The sequence below is a fragment of the Ixodes scapularis genome, unplaced genomic scaffold (assembly GCF_016920785.2).
Source record: "Ixodes scapularis isolate PalLabHiFi unplaced genomic scaffold, ASM1692078v2 PGA_scaffold7__128_contigs__length_106722199, whole genome shotgun sequence".
Lineage (NCBI taxonomy): Eukaryota > Metazoa > Arthropoda > Arachnida > Ixodida > Ixodidae > Ixodes > Ixodes scapularis.
In genome coordinates, this window is record NW_024609882.1 from 77,873,009 (window position 1) to 77,892,194 (window position 19,186).

Below are 19,186 nucleotides of genomic sequence, written 5' to 3' on the forward strand. Positions count from 1 at the left end.
AAAAAAAAAAAAAAGCTCAAAAGCCTTAGCAGTTGGTGAGGCAGCCGCCCGACTTTCAGATACCCAAAAGCAAAGATGAAGTGACGACAAGCCGACAATTTTACTTTGATAATTCGTAATGAAGCGCAAAACTTTAGAAGATATAAATGCGGGATTCATTCATTTTTTATGCGCCTCTGTCCTGTTGGCAAAGAAAAAGCAGTTGCTGCATGATTACTTGGGCTTTACTCAGCTTGAGAAATATACAAAACTATTTGGCTGTACCGATGTGAAAACTTAACCATAGTATAAAAACGGAGAGCCACTAGCATTCCTCGCACCAAATGCCTAGGTTAGAGTCCATGAATGTCCCCAGAGTGGCCACATATCATGGCGTCCACTCGAGCTGGAGAAACAAGCGAATCAAGCCTTCCGATTGGCTGACAATGTTTACACACAGTACCTCAGAAGAACTGGCAAATTGACAGCCGGTCAAAAGGCATGTTGGTTTTCGCTAGGACTTAAGCTAGACTGCAATCTGCCAGTTTGCCCACTCCAGGTCAACACGACTCGAGACTGCCACCGTACTGTAGTCATTGATTTCAGCACTGTGGCATGGTTCCCAGGCAAGCTTCGGGAGCTTCAGTAGTGTGCACGCATCTTGTGCCCCTAGCATAAAGTAAGTGACGTCGGCTCTCTGTACCGGGGAGGCTAGGGCCGACGGGGAGCCTTTCGTACCGAGAACCGCATATGCAGTCTGCTCACCTTCTCTGGCCAGCTTGCCGTCGGCGTCGTAGAGCCAGAGGTCCTCGTTGCGGGTGCCAATCAGGTCCACCATGTTAAAGATGACCTCCGGGTTAATGGCCCGGTCGTTCTCGCTGAAGGCAATCAGTAGCGGAGTGCCGCTCTCTGCCACCTGCTTGATCTTGTGCCCTGCCTGTGGAAGGGAAGGCATGCTCTGGCACACACCCCAAGAGGCCTTTATACCATTTCTAGGCATGTGCAAATAGTGTACATTGAGTTCTGAGCGAAGTAGAAGCGAACAGCGGTTTTGGCCGGATATTTTCGAATTGAATATCAAATAGTTTCTCCAGGCCTTTCACTATCGTGTGCCATGCTTAATTAAAAAAAACTCCTGCGGAAATTATAAAGGTTGTTTCTAACCTTCCACTCGTTCACACCTAAGCTCAGTTACCTCTTATGTATGAACTGTGGCATGTAAACAACATATTTGTTGCAGCTATCCTAATCGAGGGGATTTACAAACTAGCTTCCCAATTTGACAAAAAAAGCAGGAATTATGAACGCAGGTTGTTAAGACATCACTGCCTAACACATGCTCTTGCGAACTGCGGCGGGTTAGCCCCGTTGAGTGTGCTTCTCGCCGAGCTCTAATGTGCTGCAGGAAAACAATACCTGCACAGCACGTGAGCTTTGTGGGCATTACTTCCCCGCTGAATAGTACAGGGGCTCGGTGAGAAGCGCACTCAACAAGGCTAACCCACCGCGATTGACACCTAAAAAAGAATAAATATCGCAGTTTGTCTCGAAGCAAATATCAAATAGCGTATTATTTGAAACTACTATTAGATTATCTGCACAACCCTAACCACTTCACTCCTCAGGAGTGTATGTATCGCTACACCAGACGTGCGGGACGCGGGAGTCAGCTGTCGTCTGCTAGTCAGGGGTCGTCTGCTGCGAAATCTGCAAGCTTGAGAGCCAAGTCTATTTGTGGTTGAGTACCACCTGCTTGTAGAGAGATTTTAGGTAGTTTTAAGAAACCATTCATGCACCCATGATGCAATTGATCGACCTGTGAATTTACATTATTAACGCAAGTCCAAGAGTTTGTTATGATTGCATGTTCCAATTACGCCACTTCGATTCTTCGTAAGCAATTGCCTTCTCAGGGCGGCCATGAGTGAGATGGAAACATGTGTGAAGAGAAACAAGTAAAGGTTGTTGTACAGTAAAGCAGCTGTGTTTGGGGAAAAGCGGGCTGAATGTGTAACAGAAAAAAACGGGAATGAGAAAGACGACATTGGAAGTACGGCAGCTGCCATGGCCAGCAGACCCTTGGGGTCTGCAGATCAGCAACTTTGTACGAATTTAAAGCAACTTAGGCTTGAAAGTATGCAAGTTTCGTAATGTACTGCGATGTACTGTGCTGCTGACGTCGGCCCCAGTGTTAACCAACAGCTGCAAAACCGTAGTTTTGTCCCTGAAAAAGAAGAGCCGGCACCCCGTGTAGCTTGCACTGCTAGCCAAACTCAGTGCTGGGGCATCGTGTTTCCCGTCGCCGCTGAGCAGGGTGGCGCTTGCACTTGTGTGCTTGGTTGCCAAAGGTCTGATGGTACCAGCAGATGGTACTAGGAGCTGACCTGGAGTAAGATTGGCTGCAGGCCCGGTAATAAATGCACGGAGATCTGCTCCGTTCGATGTGGAGCGCAGCCACGGCCAGTTGCAAGCTCCGTATCTCCGACTTAAGTGTGCAGAAATCGGCACTTGCGGGTGATGCAGATGGTGCACTCATGGTCACACAATGTATTTGGGCCGAAGTCTCAATGTTGGCAATTGTTGGAGACGCAACCTCAAGCACCTTGTCGACGAGAGCCGCAAGGTCATGGAGTCGGATGTCGCCAGTGTCCGCCAGAGCCATGCACACACTGGAGGAAAATCTCTGGAGGTTGATAGAGGAGAGCATCATCCATGTTTGATGCTTTCTTACTGAGGAGCTGCATCATGCGGTTCCTTGGGATGGTATTTTGTCTCCCAGGTACTCGGCTGTCGGAAGTTGTTGGAGGTGCTTTTGTTCTGACGCAGAAGAGCGTCGGATGAGCTCGGATTCGAGCTTGTCGAATAGGTCACCTTCGGGAGACACCAAGATGATGTTCCGAACTTCAGCTGATTCCGGTGGCGATGATGTGGTTAAATTTTGTCACCTGTGCCGGGATTCGACGAGTGTTGGATTGGGCCTTCACTTAGGTGAACCAGAGAGCTGAGTCAGCGGGCCAGAATGGTGGCTGTTTCAGAGCCACGGATGCGATGGAGGGCTGTTGCTGTTGCTGTTCCTGTTGTACAAAAGAATGGGCATCGTCCCTGTTGTTCGGCATGGTACTCGGTGTGGAGGAGAAGGTTAAATAAATGAATGTTCCGGGACACCAATTGTACTTGTCCTGAAGGAAATCTCAAAAGAGATGCCACGAAGGAGCAAAGGTATTTCGTCAACTTTAGACTGCATAAATTTATTTTAAAAATAAGAGAGAAGACCAAAAGATGTGGTCGTACTTCAAGCACCATAGTTAAGTTCCGAAGCGCTGTGTAAGGGTTCTGCGGAAGACGGCCGGGTTCTCGATCAGTCGGGTGACTGTCGTCTTGTCCGGCGGCGTGTATGCTGGTCGCTGGTCCATTGGCTGGAGCACACCCGTAGCGTTAGGGGGCAAAATTTCAAGTCGGATGGCTTTGAGGTTGTCCACAGTGCCTGGGCTCCACAGTTATCGACAAACATAACTACGTACATGTTGCTTTTGGCGATCGAACACCCGGTCCAGACGGCGCAAATACTAGTCTTCGAACAAGCAGTGCGTAATCCATTCCTTGGTGTTGCTGGAATACCACACGGCAAGCTGCTCCAGATCTTTGAAACTCCTTGAATCTTTTGTCGAGCCGATAACGCCGAGTTGGACTTTCTTGTCGCTGACAGAAAGTCTTTGCATCCCTTTAAAACACCTGGGGTTTTTGCCTTCCTGATGAGGAGCAGCAACTTCTCGGTGCCCACCGCCTTCGCCCCGATCATGACGGTGATTCTTTCCTTGCCGTGTTTTCCTCCTATGCAAGAGTCACTGTCAAAACACAGCATCCAGTCCGGTAGCATTTTGAAAAAAAGGCTGGTCTCATCACAACTGAAAACATCTTCGAGGGCAAACTCTTGCAGTAATGCCTTTAGTTTGTTCAAGTGATAGTCCACGACAGTGATCTGGTCGACGACTCCACTCTCCCCGCACACTTTCAACAAAATTCAATGTCGCTTCTTAAAGCCACGCAACCATCCATCAGTGAACTTGAAGTTCTCAAAGTTAATTTTCAGAGCAAGAATCTCTGCTTTCTGTTTGAGGGTGTCACCTGACGCTGAAAGGCTCTTGGAAAGAACTCCTTTGAGCCAAAGTTGCTGAGCTTCCTTCAAGGCTGGATTTTTGCCTTTTCGGTCGCTCTTTTGGTACTTATTGTGCGAGCTGTCAAGTGCAGAAAAAATCTTTTCCTTGTTTTTCATGCAATCGGATAACATCTGCTTGGGCAACTAAAACCCTTTCACCATGTCGGATTGCGTCCGGCCATTATCTAGGAGCTTTAAAATCGCCGCTTTTCTTTCCAGCGTCATTGTAGTGTACTTGCGTCGCTCCTTCGGGGCAACTGGCGGAAATGCAAGAGGTGGGGCTATGAGGTCGAAAACCGCGAGACGTAGGTGTGAATATGCGAAGACATACTCCACAGTTCACAAATGGCGACTGGCTTTGGCTGGAGATGGAAAATCGACCAAACAAAGAAACCAAGACGATGATGATGCGAAGCCAAAAGATAAAATGCATACCATAGGACATGTAGCGGCTGGTTGCCGCTAGGTGTCCCATGGCATGCATTTTGTATGCAAATAGCGCTCTGCCGAATTTATCCAAACCCACCTGATCAAGCCCTGATCAAGCCACGATCAAGCCCACGATTAAGCCAGCAAAAGATCCAAGATGGCATCCTATTGGCGGTCGCCACTTGTATTTTAGTTAAAAAAATTTAACTTTTGTGCTGTAAACTGTTTGAAAAACTGGTTGTTAATATGTATTAATTCAATTGGGTAAGTCGCCATTCCCCGTCGATGTCCGGAATATCGAACAAGTTTGAATTATTGGCGTCTGAAAAATTGGTCGGTGACTGTAACAAGGTAATTTTGTGTTGCGCTCGACATTGTCACAGCATTGCCGCAAACAATTCAACAATGTTGAACACAGTTCAGCGTTACTGAGCGGAGTTCAACATTAGCAAAAAGTTAGATGTCCTTTCTCAATATTCGCGACTGTCACAGATTGCGTGCATACAAATGTGAGCAACCAATTTGTAAGCTGTCTGCCATGCTCAGACGTTACGAAACGAGCACTTTTGGGAACATTCATCGATTCTGGGCTCGTCTGTTACGAAATCATGTGTAGCCAAGCCGAGTTCACAAGATGTTACCTGGTCGTAGTCCGAGAAGATCATGGTCTGGAGTGACATGATGGCATCCTCCATGTTGGGCTTGATGGGATTGCGGGTGCACTTCATGATGGCGATTCCCAGGCGCCGCATGAAGCCCTGGTACCGGGGATTCGTGTAGTGCACCGCGAAGGCCCGCATCAGTGGCAGCGGTCGGATGGCCCTGCCAACCAATTCAGGCAGCTCAATTAAGAGCCAGCACCCCTTTAACCCTTTGATGGTCGAGCTATTTTCCCAAAAAGAAGTTTCCCAGTAGTCGGGTTTTCTTTCCAAAGTATTACAGTCGAGCCCGGTTATATCACACCCGGGTATTTCAAATTGTTGTTTATATTGAACAGTTCAAACATCCCTACCGCCCATCGCCTCTCCCGCGGTCAGACTGCGTCGGCGGGGAGCACATAGCTCATGTTGCGGGGCTGACAGGGCGCCATGCCAGCATGCGCGCACAAAAATATGCAAGGGTAGAAAAGAAAGTTGGGCGAGTTGGTGATTCATAATAATTAAAAAGCGCAACAGGACAACGGACGCAGAGGGAGACACAGACACAGCGCTGTGTCTGTGTCTCCTTCTGCGTCCGTTGTCCTGTTGCGCTTTTTAATTATTAAAAATATGCAGGAAGTGTTGTAAAAAAAAAACGCAAGAAAATAAATAAATAAACATGAAGGATGGCAAAAGTAAGGGGAAAGGAACGCGAGTGCGATGGGAGGGCAGGGAGTGCCCGCTGTTGAAACAATAGCGTGCGCTCTTTTCCCCAACACTGCTGTCGCTGCACAACTCCTTAACCCACAAGTAAAATAAGCAAAAAAAAAGAAAAAACGTCTTCCTCAAGTTGAGTGTGTTGACAACAGTTGAGCAATCACAATTTGACTGCCTTATCTTTGTTTACCTTCTTTTGCCATTATTGCTTTGCCCTTTTTTGCCTTTCTTTTTTTGCTGCCTGAATTTAGTGAGCTTTCTTTTTGTTGCTTGTTTAACTTTATTCTATGGATCGAGTTTTTTTTATGCGGCTCGCTTTTCCCCATTCTTCCATTTTTTGAACTTATTTTTGTGTTTTGTTGCCAATGCTGTGTGGAGGTTGTGGCCAGGCGCACCCGTAAACAATTACAAACACTGCCGCGTGCAATCTTCACTTCATCGATGCCTACTATGTTACCTATTATCTACTTGTTTGTTTGAACTGTATAATATTATTTTTAGGGCTACAACAGTGTCTACTCTGTAGTGTTTATAATAATTCTGATGAAGTTTTTTTTTGTCTTTCTTATGTATATGCGTGTGTGCGCTTCTTTTTTTTTTTTTTTTCTTCTTCTTCTTCTTGTGCTGCTGCGCCTGTCACCGTATGGGGCTTCAGGCTCGTTTTTCCCTTCTGCCCCTCCAATTCATTTGGAAAATAAAGTTATTATTATTAACTATGCTCTACTGTATTTAGCGGCTCTTAGATGCTCTATTTGGTCAGGTCCTGTTTGTCACGGTATTCGGTATTAGCAGAGAGGCATAGAAATTTCAACCGAGCTTAAGTTAACATATTTGTGTGTATCGAATTAGCGATATATCAACCTGTTTTACGATCCCTTTTGAATTCAATATATCCGGGCTCGACTGTAGTATGTAGAAAGGGTCAACGCGCAGGTTATTTCTTAATTATCTGGCGGGAGATGGTAGTGCTTGAAAGCTGTTTAGATTTAGGAGCATAAAATAAAAATAATAAAGGCGAAAAGTTGTCACCTTTCTTCCATTCCATTTCATTTTGGTGCATCCACTTCCGTGACATTCCGGCGGCTTCAGATTACTAACCGAAGGTACTACAGATCATCTCCGCCAAATGATGAGCTCTCATCCTCTGAATTTATATCCGAAAAGCGTTGGAAGTCCGAATTGGAAGAGCCAGTGCTCCCATCGGCACTACCGCCAGAGCGGCCAGTATGCGAAGTGACCCTCACAGGTGTGGAGCATTTGAAATCTATAAATAGCCCAGCAAAGCAATACAGCGAGCAAATACAATGTTTATAGTTCGCCAAAGACATAACAAATAGCAACATCTCCCGCTAGCGCGCAGTTTCGAAAGTAGGCGGGCACTTTCAAATATGTAATCACTGCCGCACATGTACAGTGACGACCATCAAAGGGTTAAAAGGTAAACATTGTTGATACATTCTTGGTTGATACGTTTTGCCCAACGTTAGGTACCCGAATACAAGTTCCGCAGGACTCCCACAGGAATGTATGTGTTGTGTGTACCATATTTTATAAATAAAAAAGAGCAGACATCACATTTGTTGCACCAAGATGCCCATTGAATGGCCCTTCTGGTGGTTTGACCACAATCTGTGAGGTGGCAACTGCGCAACTCATAGGAAGTTGCGTGTGGCCTGAAAAAATTGCAGTGACTTGACTACTTTGCTTAATACGGTGGAATCCCGTTAATGCGACGTCCCATATTTTATGACGATTTGATGTGGGCCATGCAAACTGCCCATAGAAACTATGTATGAAAAGTTAGCATTTCATGATGTAGGAATGCACGTATCTTGCATCATACGACGATCCTGGCGAATAGAATCGCTGGTAAAAACAGACAAAACATGAACACGAAACTGCACGCTGTGCCGGCAGACGTATATTTTTCCTCCCTCTGTCCTCTGGGAGGCTGTTCTTTGTTCCATTTCCCTTGCTGGCAGTGTTGCTGTTGGTTTTTCGCTGTTTTTGCCCTTTGCCTCCTTTCCCACGACACAAATCCGCTCTGCTCTTGCGCTCCTCTCTCGTTTTCATTTCATTCTTTTAACAATCCGCTCTAGTGCTGCGGTCCCTCGATCTGTGCGGTTGCGCTCGTGCCATGCTTTCAGAAAAGTGAAAAAGGTGTAGAGTCTCAGAGTATTCTCTGCTTACGACTCCTATCTGCTCCGCAGAAGTTTACGTGCTCTTGAATAATGGCATGCCGCGCTTATGTGGACTTATTGCTACGTCAAATGGCAACCAGAAGATCACTGTCTGCAACATCACTCAATGAAGTCATAAAAAAAGAACTCTGATGCTGACGTGCCGATACTTCGGACGAAAACAAGGGTGTCGCAGGTGCCTACATGTGAAAATGACACGCTTTGATGGCATTTGGCAGTTTGCATATGCACATGATGGCATGGTTTCCTTGCTTTTAGAGGTTGCAACCCCCAAAAGAAAATTACCAATGAATTTTTCGAAAACAAGGTAAGGTGAAACTAATATTTTATCGGCGCCTCTCCCGCACCACACTTTGATCTAGTTTTCATTTATATGAGGATTATCCTCTTTTTCACCCAGCACGTTATTAGCTTAAAGGTAACTATTTATTGGGAGTTTCTTAAAAAAGCGGACCAAATTATTCCTGCAAAAAGTATGCGTCACGCAGAAAAAAGGAAACATCGTACTAGTGTAAGCCAAAGGGTCCATTTGGGAAAGCTGACAACGTTCGGCATACTTAGTTCATTAATTACTTTAGAGTGCTTAAATTCCTAATACAGTGATGGAAGTGCCATTTGACCTTTTTGGAGCAGGCCTTGTAGCAGGCAAAATGTTGTTTTGGAGCAGGTAGTGGCCCTTTTGGAACAGGGTCCGGCATATGTTGGCATATTACTTAAAAATGAAATAATGCTGCATTGCTATATAAAGCCCATCTCTATTATTGGAACACAGTGCCAGTCGCCTTTTTTAAGACAGGATATATAAAATTCAACATAGTAAACACAAAAAAACATTTTTTTAAATAAAATTTATCAGCCCGTCAGATAAAAAAATACAATTAAATATGACACACTGAGTTCTGATGGTACAGGATATTTAGTTTTATCAGCCTGCACTTCTTTTAAGGCAGTGGTCTCAAACTCATCTGAGTGTGGGGGCCAGATAACCCACACCGGAAAAACCGAGGGCCAATATACGACTGGGGGGGAGAGGGGGGGGTTAGAAGATTGTATTGAGAAGAGACCTCGTGTCCCATGCTTTTCGTAAAATCACAGTTTTTCCGACAAAATCTTTAAATCTGATTAGTTTTTTTTACTACTTTGGGTTCTGCCCTGATGTGATAACAGATATTAAAAATACACTGCCCCGCCAACGTGCTGGCATTTTTAATAGGACAAGAGAGCGAACATGTCTTTAAAAAACAATAATTTGACAGTTTTCGATTCCTCATAATTGGTATTGTAACACTCTGAACAAATACCCGTCTTTTAGTTGTGATATTGTTTTGAAGGCGAGAATCCCGAGCTCATAGCTTTATCTTAAGCACTTGCTCCTGCTAAGCAAGAGTTTGTGCAGCCGACATGCATCCTTCAACGAATAGCTCGAGGTTGCAGGCTAGTAGCAGGATCTCTGTACATTACAAAGAGCTGGGAAGCAAGAAATGAAGCGAAACAAAGGGCAAATGAACACAGAGAAGTATAAAATATGGGCCCATGCTAAAAGAGCAGAGCTATACTTTTCGAGCGAAAATGAATCGACGAGATGGGATCACTATGACAGATGTCATTCTAGCGCTCGAGACATCAAAACGGGGACTCGCAGCCGGTTGCCTGTGGGCCGCCTCTCAGCCAGTCGCGGGCCGCATGCAGCCCGCGGGCCGCGTGTTTGAGACCCCTGTTTTAAGGTATCTGCAGCAGCTTCTAACGACCCTCCCTGTTGTGGAATGTTTTAGTTCAGATTAGAGTTGTCTTTCGGGCAGCAGCTTCAAATGTTGCGGTATCTGATATTCGCTTCAAATATTCCGATTCATTTTCGATGTGCTGGCGAAGTCACGATCGGATCACGGCGAGTTAACCCGTTGAGTGCGCTCCTTGGCATGCACCGTCGCGCTGCAGAGAAGCGACACCCGCGGAGCAGACACCGCAGTCACGCGAGTTGCGCAGTGCTTTGTGCTCCGAAAAGGACGGTGAGGCTTTACCAGCACCACATCCAGAGTTTGGTGCAACTCAACTATAGTACTTTGTTTCAGCTTCGGTGCGAGCGCAGCCGAAGCTACAAGCGCGCGCATGGAGCCCGTAATGATGCCCACACTGCACGAGCCCACGCGCGAGTCAGGAATGCACAGAGCATTGGGCTCGCGCTAGCTTTGACTTCGCTGGTAGCTGGCGCACGGGAACAGGGCGGGCCAACATTAAAAACATCCACAAGCTCGGCCTTTTTTTTTTTTTTTTAATAGGCTGCTCAGTGGGATGGTTCTTCGCTTAGCCTCTGCGGCTTTGGTCTCAGATGTTACTAACGTTGTTCCTTTCAATGATGATGATGATAATGCGCCCTCGCAGTTTCGGTTTGCGTAACAGTTGCGGCGCGGAAAATACTGCGGTACCGCAACGCGCTCTGATAACACTTCAATTTTTATTTTTTATTGCTACATCTCATCTCGGTACAGGCATGGCGCAATTCTTCGGTAAGATGACAATTTGGCGCCACATGTAGCAGGATTGTGTCCTTGGCGCAATTGGCGCAGCACTTCCATTACTGCTAATTGATCCAACAATATTGTTTCAATTAGAAACTTGCTGGGCATCCTCGACCACCAGTAAATAAACTAAACTCAGAAAGATATGAGGCACGTACACCATTTTAGGACGTTCGGAAGAAACGCCCGATTGAAACGCGTTCACAGGTTTCGGCTCTTTATCCAAGCGCACCTCTGCACCAGCAGTCCTCACTAGGGATGCGGCAAACTTTTTTAGAATCGAAGTTTCGATGATCAAATCAAGCGGTTCGAAAGATTTCGAATTTTCTAACTTTCCATATTGAGAAATTCGACGGAAGTCGAATTTTCGAACTTATAAAACTAACAAGTTCGACGCTTTTAAAATTTTCAAACTTATTACGCTGCAAAATTCGATGCTTGTCGAACTTTTCAAACTTGCGAATTTCTTGCACTAAAAAGTTTGAAGTTTTTCGAACTTCCTGCGCTAAGAAATTCAATAATTTTCGAACTTCCGAACTTATTAATCTAAAGAATTCGAAAATTGTCGAACTCTCAATTCCTGAAAAGTCAAAAGTTCGACGAACTTCGAAAGACCGGCGGGCGGTTTCATTTGGATTCAAGCAGTGAGGTACATTCGTAATTTTTTTTTTTTTCTCGCAATTTTACATGGGGTGTTGCATTCCTTGCGAAAGACAATGCCGTTTCAATCATCTGGCATGCTTGGTGTTAGAAAAATAGATTCCCGAAAAAGCGAGTAAGGACGACGGGTTTTTGACAATTGTCGTTTGTGCCATATTTGAAGCGCGCTATAGCCGAAGCTATTTATGATAGAGATGTTAAACTTTTTAAGAATGATCTATATATATCCTAGGTGAATGTCGTCTTAATATATGATTATTGTTGTTCAAGACGAGTTTCGAATAAATATCCAAACATGTACCTACGGACAATTATACCCTAAACTTGGTAATTTTTTTCGCCTACATTGTTTGGGGTATCGCATTTCAATTAACAACAGAGACAGTACATATCATTACCATCTGCAGAATACAAAATAATGTATTTATTGTTTTTTTCACGCTGAGGAATAAATTAACTCATGGGAGAAGATTTCTAAAATTATTCAAGTTTAGCGCATCATAAATTTTTTTTTTTTTCACATTTTACATTTTGGGTTGTTTCTTTTGGCCTGTACACTTTTTGGTAGGAGAAACTTATTTCATAGTTCTGGGCCTCTGAATATGCAAGAATACAACACTTCCGGCAGGTTCTTGATAGTTTTTTTTCTCTACAGCTTTTTATTTTTGCATTTATTGTTATGTCTATTTATTGATTATTTTTTACACAGTTATTTAGGTCGAAAAGGCATAGCTTTGAACTTTCGAGCCACCGAGCCTGTGACGAGTAGTGCCTTCTGACAACGAGTTTCTAAAGGCCTGTTCACACATGCAGCGGAGCGCTGCAAGCCTAGCGCTGACCTCGTGCTAAGCAAGCGCCGACGGGAGCGTTCACCAGCTTTGTATCGCACCGTCAAAACTGTTGCTCATGGCATACGATAAGTACCTGACGGCACGTGAGCAGCGTTACGTCAGCGCTTCGCTGCATGGTGAGAACCGGCCTTAACAATGATCATCTACGCGATCTTTTATGCAGTGAAGAGCGACAGTAGCTATACATATGCATAAATAATTTCAGAATAAAATAAGCTCGACCATGCCCTCTTTCCCCGTATTGTTCTCTTTAACAGTCCCAAATATCTGGGAGGGGGGGGGGGGGGGGGAGAGACTAAAGCTCCCGCCCTGAATCACTTTCCCTGAAAAGTAACGGATTACTTTACTTGTTACGTTACAAATTAATTTCACATTACTTTTCCCATACTTGTCAAGAAAACATCACAAGCAATTTTGATGTTTTCAAAACTGTTCCGTGGCACTACGTCGCCAACGGATTTTTCTGACGCCAATAATTCGGATTTGTAGAAAAAGAACTGTGACCTACCCGATAGATATAGTGGATATTCACGACCAATGTTTCGGACAGCTTGAAATCCGAAAGATCAATTTTTGGACAAAATCGTCACAAGCGATCAGCGGGAAACACCATCGAGAAGCGGCCATTTTTGATTTTATGTTTGCTGCGCATGGATTGGCTTGGTTTGGCAGGGCTACTTAAATATTGCTAAGTCACACTGCTAGGTGACGATGTACAGCTTTTCTTTTTTTCTCTAGCTACACGTCACCATCATCATCATCATTGTTGTTTCCATTTTGCTTCGTTAATTCGCCATTGCAGTAGTGGATTTGCGCCTCTCATCTCGACTCCGTGAATTGTGTTTTCAGACTACACTGGCTTGGACGTCATTGCCCCATCTGTTCTTCCGCCACTGCGATCTGTTGCCAAGAAGCGCAGAAAGTACTCGACCCTAATGCTAGAAAAGAAGGCCGCAATTCTCAAGGTAACAGAAAGTTGCCGAACGCAAACGGAGGTGTAACCTAAACAAGGTGTGCAGGCGTAACCTGAAGTAGGGCACTATTTACGTTTTTTTAAAGCCCGCTTAGACGTAATAAAGGCAAGTTTTTTAATCTGCTGATTTTTTTAACTGCTCTATTATTCAGACGTTTTTCCGGTCCCTGCGAAGTTCGAAAAATCACTCAGCCACTGTACTTTGCATTTCTCGTACGCCTGCATTATGGTAATCCTCATAAAAATAAAATAGTGTACTTAAAGAGGCCCTGCAAACCTATGTCTACCTTTTTTGCAGTTTCCACATCTCTTGTGGTTCGGACAACCCAGCGGGCACGGAGAGAGTCAGTAAATATCAGGGTGGCATATTTTAACCAGATGTTGCGGAAGCCTCCTCCATCTACGGGGGTGCACCATAATACTGAACGCGCGACGTGCGACGACATCGTGACGTTGTTGGTCCTGGCCAGCTCCTGCCTGACAACTGGTCAGAGCCATTAAAAGCTTTTTTTTAGTCGAAATACAAAATATAAGTGGCACAAACCAATTCAATTATTTATGAAAGCAGTTTCTGTTCAGACTTTTAGATAAAAAACAAAAAAACAAATGCAGTTTATAAACTACAGAAACAAGAAATAACCTCCCGGCATACCCGCCACCAAGCAGTGGAAAAGGCGGTGCACATTAGAAAGGGGTAGTGGGATCAGGTACCGACGTACGCCGCGCATTGCTGTGAAGAGCCGAGTGTAGAAAGGTCCCGGATGTACACGGCAGCGCTGCGGTTGTATGGGCTAGAGCAGGGGTGGCCAAGCTGCGGCTCTTTGCGTGTCAAAGCGTGGCTCGCGGCTCCCTCACCAACCCCATCCCCCCCCCCTCCCCCCATTCACACGAGCACTTCCCCAAAAAGATAAATGGAACGCATTTTAAATTGAAAGAGAGGTTGCGGTTTGGTAGTCTCGGTGGGACTGCTACCTTATGCACAGTTGGACTGCTTTTGACTCGGATAGATTGAAAGCAGTTTGAGTCTCGTTTATTGCTTTGAACAAAAACTTGCCCCCCCCTTCCAGCTCTTGGAAGTTTCGTTGTTTTGTTTGCGGCTGTTAGGCCGGGTCAGCCTGGCCACCCCTGGGCTAGAGGATCTGAATGGTTCCGAGCGTTCCAAAGGCCTTCGGCGAGCAGGTTTGGCTTGCGGTTTGACCGTTTGGCGGTTTGGCAGAGCGAGGTGGCTCCCCTTCTGAACTGAACTTTACCCCGTGTTTGCTGTCGTTTGTGGCCAATGAAGTGTCATGCTGAATTAAAGTTTAGTCGTGCAGCAAATGCAATGCAAGCCACCCTGGCCGCCCGCTTCATCCAACCTATCCAGCACATGCTTTAGTGACGCCCTCTCGAGCCGTCGACATAGAGTGCGGCAGCCGTGAGCGCTGGCTGAGCTCACTACCCCTCCTCTAGTTCACAACCACCGAAGTCAGGACCAGGGACATCATAAAGGTGGTTATTTTTTGCTTGTTTTTTAGTAATTTTAATTTGCCTATACATTTTCAAATAAGGTGAAATTCGAGAAAAGAAAAGTATCACTAAGTTACTACGTTCGGTGTACTCTGGTTCGGCGCAAATTAAAAAGAAACGGTTAAAAAGTCCTTGCAGGGCCCCTTTAAGAGAAAAATGTAGGTGCACCGCATTCACCTGTAAGCTGACAAAGGCAGCAAAAGGTACAACCCCACACGCCCTCCGCTAGTTTACGGCAACCGGAAATGAATCCCTGGAATTCTGCAGACAAAGCTAGCGGTGCGCAACAACACCTAGTACTTGGCATTGTTTTCTTGATCTTTGTTTTTAGCAAGTTTGTAGATGCCTCGCAGATGTTTCAAGTAGTTTTAGAGACCGGTCATACAAAAAATTGTGCCTTCTTTATGGTCATTCTTTGGATAAACTTGGTATCTTTATGCTGCTGAATTGCTTGCTTATATTGCTCCAGTTTCCTATTATGTTTATATATTTTTGGAGTTAACGAGTAATTAAAGTTATCTGTTACAAAATTTTATATTGAAATTACATTACAAATTACTGTCATAAAAAAAGTAATGTTCAATTACAAAATTACTTGAAGTAACGGATTACTTCCCAAGTATGTCGTCGTCTAGCAGCACATCTAGTCAGTTCAACCAAACACCTACATTCCTGGCGATGTTTGTCGGATAATTTAACACGTGGCATGCGTACACTTAAAGGGGCACTCAAGTAGTTTTGGGGGAAGCTACTTTTTGGTGCAATGGCATTAAGGAAGTGTCAGTGAATGAGTATCTTCAGTTTTAGAAGGCAAAACCACCTATTAATCACGCAGAAAAAAAAATGCGTGCAGACTCTTTTCTGTTTCTGCGCCGACCAATGAAATTATTGTAGGTTTGAACATTCTGGCGGCCTTTGTAAAGTTTGCTTAAGAAACAATTTTCAGTTCATTTAGATATGTTGTGCGTGATAATTTTACAAGACGTAAAATAGTTCTAGTTTAGAATACGCGCTACTGCAATTATCGTTTCACAAAGGACTATGTTTTCATCTTGCCTTCCTCCGCGAGGGGTGAATATCCCGTTCCCTCGGGATGCGCGGAAGCGCACGTATCATGAACTCGCGCCTCATTGCATGCCGGTCGTGCCGGGCTCTTCTATCTGCAAACATGGCGTCGGTGGTGATCGTCGACGTGGACGGTGTGGTGAAAGCTCATTGTTCCGCGTAAAAGCGCTATCCTTGACTGTGAATTTTCGTCGTGTGTCGCTATGATAACCCAGCACGTACTAGAAGGGAAGATCCACCTACTCGTGCGGCGATGTCATGGCAGCACTCTCCAGACGGCAGAAACGCCCGTGCCGTCGTGTTTGCTTACTTCGACTACAGTGGTGCTTTCTAAGCATTTGTTTCCTCGAACATCGCCGGGATTTCTTATTTGGCGCATTTCATGCGTGTGCTCAAGTTCAGGGTATTACTGGCGCGTACCGTATCAAGGATGCGAATTTTCACGCGTTTTCATCACCGGAGAAAAGTTATTAATGTTAGCAATCCTGAACGCTCGCAACGTCTATCTGATCACGAAACCATATTTCTACATTGCTATATCGCTGCTAAGATTACATCTCGTCATTTCTAATCATAGAAAAGGCGTGTGGCGATATTTGTACTGTTGGCAAAGTCGTTTATTAGAATCGTGATCGTCCAAGATGGAGTATTGAATCTTTTTCTTTTCTTTCATTCACTGTACCCTGCAAGCCTATTATGAAAAAAAAATGATAAAGCTTTAGGCTATAGAAAACTGTCTGCGTCCCCTTTTTAGAGGTGCCACTGAAGCTGACGGCGGCGTAGAAGCGGTCGCCATGCTGCTGACCCTCTGCGCTTGTTGCAGTGGTTGCAGGTCTGTGTACGCGCGGCGCAGAGCGGTCGTTCCAGTCGCTCTGGTTGCAACGGACGCAGTCGTAGGTAACGCGCTTGTTGCACATGTCTGAACCAGCCTGCCATCCTCCCGAGGCGAAAGTCAACGTTGCGACATCGTTTGACATCACGTACCAGAAGTTACGCTTCGATGCCAAACGTCTGTTTGGTTACGGCTTGCCCCAACCGCAAATCGAAGAACGCCCGAAAAGGTCTGCGTTTCGTAGTCCTCGGAACACGACTCTGAAGCGCTGCTATCGTCCACATCGCACGTCAAAGTGGCGTCGTAGGAAATCATCCCCAGGTCGGCTGTCTGCCGAAGAATTTCAACCACTAACGGCGTCAGGTCCTCGAGCGTAGAGAACTCCGCCATGATCGAAGCTCGAATGACAAAGAGGTTCGGCCGGTGCGGCTACCTCGAAATCACTGCGCGACGGAACGTCGTCCAATGCCATTGGCCTGAGATCGTTTTGATATGCGAGCGGTGAGCAATGAGAGTGGTTTTGTTTTCGAATGGATCCGAGATTCGGCGGTCTTTAATTACATTTTTATTAAAGAAATAATCACCGTATGACTATATTTTCTTGGTTTTTAGGGATACATGGGGCGTCTAGATTCAGTTGTCGTCATCAAAACACAAACTCAAAAACCACTTGAGTGCCCCTTTAAAATGATAAACCTGCCAATCTTCCAGAACCTTCCAATGCACGCCTCCTCTTCCACCTTGCCTCCTCTCCTCACTCCACCCCAGGTCACACGACCTCCCCATCAACCAATCAGCATTGAGCACCTAACTCCTCCTCTCCCACCGGTCGGCCAATCGGTACAGTTTGCAGCCACGTTTTCCTCCGGGCTTCATGAAACGCCGAGCACCTAGCCAAAGAATGTTTCACGTCAAAAATCAGGACAAGTTCCTCCCGCAAAGCCTTTCACCCTCTCCACATTCAGTGAATGAACACAGGAGAGAAGGCGGAGAGGAGGCAAGTCCACTCGTCTCCTCTTTGACTTTCGCACCGCTGAATCAGAAAGGGCAGAGGACCTTCTGGTAGGAGCTTGCCCCGCTCTTCCCGGCCTGTGGCGGGCTATGGGCGGTACTGCGTAAAGAGCCCTGGCAAGCAAGAAATGCGGCAGAGAGGAGACCTACCGCACCAGCTGGTGACCCGCAGGCGCAAGAAGGGCCAGGCCTCCCACCGCAGGCATGCCCGGACGGGTCATCACGTTCAGGCTCGGGTAGATGGCGCTGCTGTGGGCCACCACCAGGTCGATTCTGCGGGACACGCACAGCATCACTGCCACACCCACCGTCATGCCCGGTAGACGCAGTAAGAAAGGGGCCGCAAAAGCCTAGGGACGCCAAACGAGCTGCCATATTTTTTCGTGCATTACCCGCTTCAAAATTTGTATAAAGTCGCGGGCAAAGTAGGGGGCACGAGTCGTACGCAAACTTCGGCGCGCAGTGCGGCTTCGCAACAACGTGCACGAGGTGGTAGGAATAGAAGACACAAGGCAAAGCTATACGCTCGCACCGATGTCCGGGACTGTAGCACTGTAGAGGCCACGCCAGCCTCGACAATGTCACGTGGAAAATTCTACAGCGACCGTCGAACGAGTGAACAAGTACGGTAACTACGAGTGAAATTGCAATTTTCGCACAGTGACGGATATAAGTGTCCCACTTGTTAATTAAGTGCACCAGAGACATTTTATGTTTCCAAATAACTAGAAGCTAAGCAAGTAAAGAGTATATAAAAGAAAGAAAGAAAGAAGAGTTTGCAAATCTCCGACGGAGGGCAAAAAAGACAAAAAAAGACTACATTCTTGACAGCATGCACGGTTCCGAGGACGTCGACGGTAGGGTCCTGCGTATTTGTTATATACAGGCAGGCCCCAAAAAAGTAACCTTTGAAACGGTTTTATTGAGATCTAGGAAAACCCAAAATACTCCAATATGGAGCTGTCCTCGAATCGGGAAGTTCCAAGCTTGATGGGAAAAAAATCTACATCTACCACTTAGTCTCACGTTGACCCATAACACGGCCTGTACCGAGCAGACCACAATGTCGCTTCTCTCTACGGGTCCCTGCCTCTCTTACTGGTGCCGGGACGCTTGCCCCGTATTCGGATCACGCGCACGCTCCTTGGAAATCAGTGAAAGAGTATGCTTTTTTGTGAAAGAGGCTGCACCGGATGTAGGAGTGACTACGTACTTTATTGAGAGTATGTAAGAGATGGGTTTTCATTTCAATAAATGTTAGTTGCGAGTGCACTCCGTTTTCGTCACCTCCCTTATTGTCTTGGTGTGGTTTCGGCGCTTCAAACGAGAAAACACCTAAAGAAATAAACCCCGAAAACACGGAAGCCTAGCCAGCAGGACATCATACTCTCCCACGAAACGTTTCCCCGGACGTCTGTGGGACCATGCATGCCGTCGGGGTGAAATTTGTGCGTAACGCCCCTTGTACATATCCCCCTCTGGGGGGGGGGTTAGGAAGAGGGGTTACTTGCTGATGTTGATGGCCCGGAGGAAGTCTGCCAGCAGGTGCGTCTTCTCCTCCGCGGAGTGCCAGAAAGTGCCCACACGGTAGCTCAGCTTCAGGTCTGCGTCGCCGAGGGGAGGGGAAACAAGTTCCGTTATTTTGACGTCAA

The 19,186-nt window shown here is 46.0% G+C and overlaps 1 protein-coding gene across 1 annotated transcript; it reads right to left on the reverse strand.

Moving 5' to 3' along the window:
- Positions 1–505: 505 nt before the first annotated feature.
- Positions 506–17,848, reverse strand: LOC121833171. The gene is made up of 3 exons (XM_042286285.1): positions 17,685–17,848; positions 5,206–5,386; positions 506–916 (listed from the first exon to the last, which is right to left on the reverse strand). Exons 1-3 carry the CDS (start codon positions 17,846–17,848, stop codon positions 506–508), a joined length of 756 nt encoding a protein of 251 aa, XP_042142219.1.
- Between the last annotated feature and the right edge of the window lie 1,338 nt (positions 17,849–19,186).